Raw genomic sequence first — 10,046 nt, forward strand, 5'->3', positions numbered from 1 at the left:
ACATAAGAAAAGTGCTCAACTGTGTGTACTTGACTTGGGCAGAGCAAAAAGAGATGATTAACTAGGTGAACTAAATGATATCCTGCAGATAGGCAGGAAGGCAAAGAAACTAGTTATTTATGATGATTTATTTAGCTTTACAAAGGTGTATGATTTTTTTTTAACATGTAATGAACTTTCTTAATGAAGAAAAGATGTTCTGTTGCTTCTCAGTTGCAAACTTAGACCTCTTTAAGTGCTTCTTAGGTGCTCTGTCTAGGTGCAAGCTTTGCTCCTGCATCTGTAAAGGATGGCTTTTCTGCAGTGCAACCACTGTTAACATGGGGTCTCTAAGATGACACCCCTCCCCTTTCTTCACGTTGTTTCCTGCTCATTAACATGACAGGCCCAACTCTTATCTTGCAAGCTTTGTTCAATTCTGTTTTTCCTATTTCCATTTGTGGATCATCAGCTTGCAATTACCAACCAACCACACAATTCTCACAACCCTTTTCTTCTAAATCCTTTAATGGGTTGAGTATCTCCTTTAGTTCTAGACTCAAACCTAGGAAGACTAAATTTCACTAGCTTGGTTGGAGACGAGCAGTGGTTCAGACCAGTTAACAGGTCTCCCCCATAGTTCTACTAAGAACCTGATTATAATTTCATTTCCTCTTTGTTTCCTCTCTAATAGTCTTTTTTGATTTAACTGTGTGCAGTCAGGCGAGTCAAACAGGTAAGCCAAGGAGTATATGGTATTAACTTAAAAATACACACAATTACCCATGTTCTACACTTGCATTATCACTTCTGAACTGTTCTTTTTTAAAAATGGTGCTTGATTCAGAAAATCAAAAATCAAAATCTTTATCCTATGAGCAGGGATTTGTATTGATGAAGAGTGCAGCTGTCAGATTACTTGAATTTATTTTTTGCCAGTTGTGAATATTTTATTTTTAAATGCTTTGCTTAATTTTTGCAGAACATTAATTCCTATTTTGCATCAGAAAGCAAAGAGAGGTACTCCTCACCAGGCAAAACAGGCTGTCCACTGTATACATGCCATATTCTCAAATAAAGAAGTGCAGCTTGCACAGATCTTTGAGGTACGTTGCCTTATTCGTTTAAAATACTTTGGTATAGTATTCTTTATTGAATGCTTGATTGAAGAAATGTTAATCTGAGTTGAATTTCTAACCTTAATTATTTGCTTAAAGTTATGCATCTATGTTTCAGGGTAGTCAAGGTGAAGACATTAACAATGCTACAATTATTGATACACTTCATTATATTCTTCATATTGCAGTACTTGTTTTTAAGGTGCCCTTCCTTATAGCTCAGTACTTATCTACATGGAGAAATTAGTGTACAGTTATCTATGGTGTGGTATGCCTACTCCATACCAACTCCCTGTGTGAAAGTTACTGACTGTAAAGTAGCTGTTATGTTTTAAATAGCCAAATTGACTTCACACTAATTTCCCATATAGGCAGGTACAAAGACAAAAAGATAACTTGTATGAAACAGAGGAATGTTCTGATTTATGTTTTAATGAATCTAAATATTAATAACTTATTTTAAAAATTGAAGCATCTTCATTTTTTCTATGGTAGAAATTTTGCATAATTTAGAAGCATGGAAGTTTTTAAATTAAACACACAGAGCTTGAAATCTGCTTTGGCTGTATGTAGTACAGACTCATGACACAATGTTGAGCAACACAGCACACACAAAGAAAACAGTGTGGCAACTCTTACAATTAAAAGAAATGCACCTCACTTTCTATGTTGATAAAAGGCTCTGTTCACAGCTTTGTTTCCTAATGTTCTACACCTAATTGTCATCACAACATAATGGCCTAGGATCAAGCCATACTTCATCTGTGCCCTTTACTTTGTATTCTTTTTTAAGAATAAAAACAATTTTCTCCTTACCTCTATGGGAAATTGTAATTGGGTACCTGGGAAGTCAAGCTTTGTCTCCACTTGTTTCTGGTTCCTTTGCTGTCTGTTGCCACAAAGACCATGTCTACACAGTAAATTCACTGTTCCCAGCAACAGTTCCCTCAAGCATGCAGCGTTGCATTCAAACTAATCAGCAGTCTTGCTCAGCTGTGCTGATTAGCCAGCAGAAAGCACTGGGCAGACACCATTACACCTTTTCCAGTTTAGGAGGCAACGTGTGAGGAGAAGCACAGTATGCTAAGGGTGCTGTGCCAGGCATGGTAGATTTACTGTTGGGATTGGTTAAAACTTCTCATCCATTGACATGTGAGCTGCATGTTTATCTATTTGCTGATACCTATAGTAATCTTCAAGTTGGTAGTGTTGTCTGTATTCTTTATTAATGCTTCTGTTGGTACATAAGACCACCAGACTCTGTTAAGTGGAGAGGTGATTACTACTTATGTCTTAGTGCTATAGTGCTATTAAAAGAGAAACTTCTGTAGAAGTCAGTTTGATGTCCGCCCTTTTGAACTTCAGATCACCTGACAGCCATATGGAAATGAAGTGGAACACATCACTTTGCACAGCACTGTGCCCAGTCATTTTTTAGCAAAGATATACTATTCATATAGTATAATCCAGAAAAAAAAATGTTATTACAGTGACAGCTGGCTTAACTTGAATTTCCATATTGTTGAATTATCAGAGGTTTTTTTGTGGTTAGCCACTGCATGAGGCCCATCTATGTTAGACATAGCTGAAATGTGCACTGTCTGAGTTAAGTCTTCTGCTGATTGGTTTGTGATGGAATGGAGCTATGCTGCATATTATGGCAGACTAACAAAACATGTTAAATACATATTGTAATACCTAAATAAGATTAGCTCTTGTTTACTTAATTAAAATCTCAGTATCTCTAACTATGAAGTCACTTAGTTGCAGAGCTATATTTTGAAATGTGTGTCCAAAAAGAATAATAGTAAGGTACTTTGCTGGAGATGCTTTGAAAAATTCCAGGGCTGATCTTGGTATTCTTTCCATAAGTTTGAAAGAAATAAAGAATCAAGGATCATTTACATGAGGACACTTAAGAATGTTAATCCAAATAAACTAAAACAGAATTTAAACTGGATTAATGAAACTTCATTAAATGCCTATATGGACACTCTCAGAACCAAGTGCAGTTAACTACTTATGAATGAAAATGTCCACTCAGAGATTTAATACTATTTAACTAATCAATTCACAGCTTTAAGAGACGATTCCAGAAAGTAAGTTTGAATTAATTATGGACAAGTCCTCAGATTCCTTTTGTTGGAAGGGTAGGGGAGGAAGAAAGGGTATTTTTTTTTTATCAGTAGTATAATTTCACACACTATAATTCTGTAATTAACAAAAAAAGTTGTCTTGGCTCATGAAATTGTCATTTATGAGGGAAGTGAAATTAGTCAGCAGTTCACTTATTATTAAGTTCATTAAACTGTTTAGAAGTTTTCACTTGCTAATGTGTTGTCCATTTTGAATGGATTTTTTTCCTCTCAGCCTCTTAGTAGAAGTTTGAATGCTGATGTACCAGAGCAGCTTATAACTCCTTTAGTCTCATTGGGACACATTTCTATGTTGGCTCCAGACCAGTTTGCTTCTCCGATGAAATCTGTAGTTGCAAATTTCATTGTCAAAGATCTCCTAATGAATGACAGGGTAAGATTTATTTTTAAGTCCTTACAGTTCTGCTTTGCTGATTTACACTTTTTATAATATACAGGTTACTTAGGCCAACGAAGCAATAATACGGTGAGACGGCACACAGAAAAATGCTATATTTAATAGAGTTTAAAATAAAATAGTCCTGTTTCTGATATTTACTTTACTTTGTGTGTGAGAATTGGTTTTTCAACTCATACAAATACCTTTAGTCAACAGGTGAAAAAAATGGAAAATTGTGGTCCCCTGATGAAGAGGTTTCCCCAGAAGTTCTAGCAAAGGTGAATTTTTTCTAGCTATTAATAAGATATTCCTAACAAGACTGAAGTTATTTGATAGTATGCCATTGATATTTCAGAACTATCAGTAGAGAATTTTTCAAGTAAAATGTACAGATTATTTTTTCTTTAGTCTTTTATAATAACTTAATAATAATTTTGTGTAATAGAGACACAGTATTCTAGAGGACCACACATGCTGTTGGAAAAATCAGTGGAAATTTTTCCATGATACACATGGTCTATGAATTGATGAATCTAAAGGCCAGGGGTCGGCAACCCCTAGCACGTGTGCCGAGAATGGCACGCGAGGCCATTTTGCTTGGCACACCGCAGCTTCCTGGCTCTGGGAAGCTGCTGCCAGTGACGAAGCCCGGGCTACTCCGAGCAGGGCTTGCAACGTCCCAGCTGCCTGCTGAGAGCAGCCTGGATCCTGGCTGGTAGCAGCTCCCCGGGGCGGCTGCAGTCAGGAGCCTCTGAACAGCTGTGCCGAGCTCTGGCACCAGCTCCGCATCAGCATGAGCAGGCATGCCTTGAAGTGGTTGGTGGGGGTGGGGCCTGAGGCAGTGCAGTCCCGGTCTCTCCCCTGCTCCCAGCACAGAGGTGATGAGCCTCACTGCCTCAGGTCCCGCCCCCACCACCCGCTCCGAGGCATGCCTGCTTGCGCCGATGGGGAGCTGGTGCCAAAGCCCGGCACAGCTGTTTGGAGCCTCCCGGCTGCAGCCCGCCCCGGCTCTGGGGAGCTGCTGCCAGCTCGGGTCCCGGCAGCTGGGATGCTGCAATACCTGCTGGGAGCAGCCTGGGCTCCAGCAGCTACCCAGAGCCGGGGTAGCTGCTGGCAGCCACAGGGCCCGGGCTGGGGGGCAGGGGCTTTGGGTTGGGGGCAAGGGGCACAAGCAGGGCATCCTGCCATGTACCCCTTGCCCTCATTTTGTTTTTCTGCCATGCCAGCACTGTGGCACCTTCCGAGGTAGTCATTACGGTGTTTTTCGACACTCCGGCCAAAAAACATTGCCTACCCCTGCTATAGGCATATAAAGTTGAAAATACTAAGACAAGAGTCTTAAAATTTCACCTTCATAAGCTATTTGCTGTGAGTCTAATTGTGACTAATTCAGAAATGTAAATCTAGCTGCTATTCTTAATCTTTTAGCAGCTGCCCTTCATTCCCTAAATGCTCTTGTCCGCCAGTCTGATCAAAGCTTGAATATTATGGTATTGCAAGGAAGACTTTTGTTAAAATGTGAAACATGTATTTATATCAGCAACTGGGTAGAAACTTTGTAAATCAGTAGATTTTTTTTTTTTTTTTTTTTTTTTTTTACTTAGGACAGGAAAATCTCTATACTTTCTCCCATCACTGTCTTCTCTTTTATCTTTTCATGCTGAAAGGTGAAAGAAAGTATTTCCACTGGTATCTCCTATCCTTAAAAACAACTCTGTTATTTTTTGCTACTGAATCAAGTGTTCTACAGAATCACCCAGATACCATTTAGATCCTGTTTTGCTTTCCGCCAACTTTTGTCTTCATCTTCATTGATAGTTTAATCTTCATTTTTCAGGATCCTGATACTTCTCCTTGTCAACAGACTCTTTTTCAATTCTTGCTATCCTTCTAAGTCTTTTTACTTCACCACAAGCTTTTTCTTGTGGTGTGTTCCTTCAGAATCCTTTCTGCAGCTTGTATGGGTGGGTTTTTTTCACCTTCTTTGTTGTTTCCTGTACTTGAGCCCTCCTTCCCCATTCTTATGTTCTCTGCAGTGTTTCTATTCTTTTTTTTATTTTGTGTCCTTGAAAAAACCTTCTCTCAAGCAACAAACCACATCTGCTTTTCCTTGATGAATGAAAACAATCACCAATTCATTCTGTTCCTTTTAAAATGTCTGAACTTCATTAAACAGGTGTCTGTTCAAATTTGAATGCGTTTACAATAGATTTTGGTTTCCTATTTAATTCATTTGCACAGATTATAATTTATTTTTCATCTGATTATTTTTAATAGGTACAAGCAATTAAACTTTTGGTACGTTGGCTATTGGGTATGAAAAACAACCAGTCTAAATCTGCAAATTCAACACTCCGGTTATTATCAGCTATGCTAGTCAGTGAAGGAGACTTGACAGAACAGAAGAGAATCAGGTCAGATTTTGTTTTTTTCTTTTCATATATTTTCAACACTGTAGAATTTCACTGAATATTATATATACATGTTTTGCCTTCTTCCCCCTGGCATGTAGCTGAGGAAGGAGTTTTGAAGGTTTTTAAGATGCTTACAGAACATAGAATAATTTGGTAGCAGAAATGGATGCCAATCAAGATATTTAATTACAGCAGTAAACCAGCATATATAAAAAGCACATTTGTGTTGTTTACCTGTTACACTATGATAGTATCTATCATACTAATCATCACTATGATAGTAATCTAAATGGGACTGTAGTTGTTTTATTTATCAGATGAGGAATGAAAGACTTCCAGGAACTTCTTTCCTTTATTTACATTTAAATGATCAGACAATGTATTTAGTGCTTTAACAACTTCTTTTGGAGCTCCTTCGGATGGGAATATTTCATATTTTTTCTTGGCTTTCATTCAAATGCTATATCAGTAGGGAATTATAGGCAGGCTGAAAAGACAACTATAGCAAAAATATAACTGATTCTACACTTCCAGGATTTTTGTAACTTTTGTTTCAAGTGTCTAAGCATTCATCCTTCAAGCAAACTCTACCCTTTTGATTGTGAAGAAATATTGATAGAGTACACTGCATTTCTGTAATGCATTTCTTTCAAGGATTTTAAAACACTGCACAAATATTAATGAGTACCAATAGTATCCTTGCTGAGATGGGTTTTATTCTTATTTTGTAAATGAGCCAAGCAAAATACCAAGTAATGCAGCTAGTCAGCAGCAGAAATTGGAAAATAGAGTTAGCCTCAGGTTTAATTGCGATACATAATGGTTCTATTAAGCTAGCTTTGCTTAAAAAATGTATTGAAATGGACAGTTAAAGCAACTATATTCTAGTTCTGTCCTCTTAGTTAAGTTCAAAGTCTAAATATCGAAATTTAAGTAACACATTACCATTGTGCTACTTCTTTCTAACTTCGGTTATATCTGCCTTTCTAGTTTTTATTCCTGCTAAAAGGATCCTATGTTGTAAACAAATTATGGACAGAACCCTATTGACATCAGTAGGAATGGGATTAGCCTCTCTAGATCACTGTCTTGTGGAGCAATAGGCCTAGACCAGTGATTCTAACCAGGGTGATGTTAAATCCTTTTAAGAATGTAATGCAATATTAACACTTTTAGGTGTGCAATCACTTGCATGGTTCACAAGATAAACCCAGAGATTTAAAAAAGCAATCCATAGTGTCAAAAACATTCTGACCTGTTGTGGTCTTCCTTAGTTCTTTGCAGCAGAAGAATTGCCCTGTTCTTTTTCCATAGTCAAAAAAAACAAGTATAAGCGAAGACCTGGCATTCTCAGAGGCGTGCTGAGGAGAGTCTAAAAAGGTTCAGAACCACTAACCTAGACTTGTGGTGCTCAACCTCCAGCCCACAGGGCTATGTCATCTAAGCCATGGGGAGCCCTTCAGGCCAAATAACAGAAATGATCTCAGCCACAAAACAACCCCATGTGCTGACCCTGCCCCAAGGATCTGGCCCATGGATGGGCCTCGCACCATTCATCCAGCCCATGGGCTGGAAGGTTGAAGTGCCTCTCCCTCAGCCTAGACCACTGCAGTACCAAGCTTTTTATAGAACCAAAGTATAAGCTAAATTCTAATAGAACTCCTAGACAATTTTTTTTTAGGATGAAAAAAGCATGGTTTTTCTGACAAGTCTCAGCAAACTAACCTTTTTTAATGAAGCTAAGTTTGAAATGCTAGATGTTACATAGAGGAAAAACAATTTACAAATCAAACTTGCACAGTTAACCCTTTGGAATCAGTTTTGTATACAGTGATGTTAAAACAAAAGAAATTTAAACTCTTTTATTGCTCTACAATATTGAACTTACATTAAGGCAAAAGATGACAGATTATTTTTACATAATTGTTCTTTCCTAGTCAGGTAAATTTAGATTAAGAACCTAAGACCTGTCATAGCGATAATTTTTTTATTGATTGGTCCTTTATAAAAGAAGGAAACTTGATGTTCAAACAATTTGAATGTATTGATTTCTTTTTATAGTAAATCTGACATGTCTCGTCTACGGCTAGCTGCTGGTAGTGCCATAATGAAACTTGCACAGGAGCCTTGTTACCATGAAATAATTACCCCAGAACAGTTCCAGCTTTGTGCACTTGTCATTAATGTAAGTAACTGCTTTTGAATGAAGGTGTAATTTGTGAAGGAACTGTTAGTTTAACTAAGTCATAGTCCTCACCATAGAACTTTTGCTGATATTATGATTTGACATATTCTTTCACCATTGAACTTTCTTTAAAAAAAAAAGTCTTTCCAAACACTTCAGATATCACATTGTGTGTATTAATCTTCTTAAATCATGCCATTTCACTGCTCCCAGTTTGAGGTTTTTCTTTTATCATGTTGAGAGGATAAAACTCTTATTGCTATATTGTTTATGTTTTTGCTGTTACAGGATGAATGTTATCAAGTGAGGCAGATATTTGCTCAGAAACTGCATAAAGCACTTGTGAAATTATTGCTCCCATTGGAATATATGGCAATCTTTGCTTTGTGTGCCAAAGACCCTGTGAAAGAGAGAAGAGCGCATGCCAGACAGTGTTTGCTCAAAAACATCAGTATACGAAGGGAATATATTAAGCAGAATCCAATGGCTAATGGTTAGTATGTAGTAAAATTTGTTCAAAGTATAATTGTTGAAGAGTAAACTTAAGAAGTTCTTAAAACTTAAGCTATTAATCTTGTCTGGCGTTTTTCACAACAGAGTATGTTTGGAATATTTTTTCTTATTTTTAAGATGGATAGTATAACAAGCATTCACTTTGTCTCGTAGTGGCCTTACCCTCTTTATAAAAATTACTTTTCCGTACACTGGCAATAATTGTTTTTAAAATATAATTGTGTTTAGTGCTGTAGTCATTGTGGTATCTATTCAAATCAGTTTCATCTTGCACAAAAATAAAACTTTTGAGTTCTAACTTTTTAAGTTTTAGCCTTTTCTTTCTGGAGTAAGTTGAAATAGATTTAGTGTTCATGACCTGCTAAAATTTAATCTTGCAAACAAATGTGGATAAATTTAAATTTGCATTGTATGTTTGTGTAAAAACAAAATAACTCAGACTGGTTTTCTTCTTCTCTGCTTATAAATATTTGCGTTGTTTATACTCTTTTGTTTTACTATTATAGAAAAGTTGTTATCCCTGCTGCCTGAATACGTAGTACCCTATATGATTCACTTACTGGCACATGATCCAGATTTCACAAAACCTCAGGATGTAGATCAACTTCGTGATATCAAAGAGTAAGTGTCAAATCGGTCAAGAATTGTTGAAATCAGAATTCTGTTTTTCCATGTTTGAAAAATTAAGGTATCGGTATTAGAAAGAGGACCTCTCTTGGAATTTTTTTTGTAGATCTCTACTGTTATAATGTAGAGGGAGAAGGCAGCAATTTGTTTAGCAGTGTGTTCTGAAAGCAAAATGGTAGGATAGTCTCAGCAAATATTGTAATTAATACTTTGTTAGTTTTATTAAATGTCTTAATTTTAAGTTATCAGTTTAGATCATCCCACTGAGGCCCACTTACCCACCAAAACATTGTCAGATGCGTCTCAGTGCCCCAGATTACAGATAATTTTTATGCTCCTTTAGCTTTATGGAAATATAAATATATAGTACTTTTTACCTTATAGCTTTACATATTTAAACCTTAGCTTTATAGAAACTGGTTGTGTTTTGTACCATGACATTTATTTTTCTGATCAGTTCAGTTTTCAATAGCTGCAAAGTTCCCTAATAAACTCAGAGAGTTACTATGTGCAAGCATTTTACAGTTCTTTTCTTTTTTAAATACAGTTTTTGGAACTGAGAGAAATGATGAAAGTGGGTCAAGGTGCTGCTTTATTTGTAACTCACAGCATTCTCTCTCTCTTGCATATTGTAATAGCATTTATGGTAGGGTTGCACTCTCCCTTGAGATTCCT

General features: G+C 36.8%; 1 protein-coding gene across 1 annotated transcript in view; it reads left to right on the forward strand.

The window, feature by feature from the left end:
- The window catches only part of PDS5A (PDS5 cohesin associated factor A), a 131,637-nt gene that overhangs the window by 87,330 nt on the left and 34,261 nt on the right, over positions 1-10,046 (forward strand). Inside the window, exons 19-25 of the mRNA XM_025210675.1 lie at positions 962-1,085; positions 3,468-3,626; positions 3,842-3,910; positions 5,910-6,046; positions 8,108-8,231; positions 8,520-8,724; positions 9,251-9,365. Coding sequence (XP_025066460.1) covers positions 962-1,085; positions 3,468-3,626; positions 3,842-3,910; positions 5,910-6,046; positions 8,108-8,231; positions 8,520-8,724; positions 9,251-9,365 — 933 coding nt within the window. The remainder of the gene's footprint in view (positions 1-961; positions 1,086-3,467; positions 3,627-3,841; positions 3,911-5,909; positions 6,047-8,107; positions 8,232-8,519; positions 8,725-9,250; positions 9,366-10,046) is intronic.

Source organism: Alligator sinensis, unplaced genomic scaffold (assembly GCF_000455745.1).
Source record: "Alligator sinensis unplaced genomic scaffold, ASM45574v1 scaffold246_1, whole genome shotgun sequence".
Lineage (NCBI taxonomy): Eukaryota > Metazoa > Chordata > Crocodylia > Alligatoridae > Alligator > Alligator sinensis.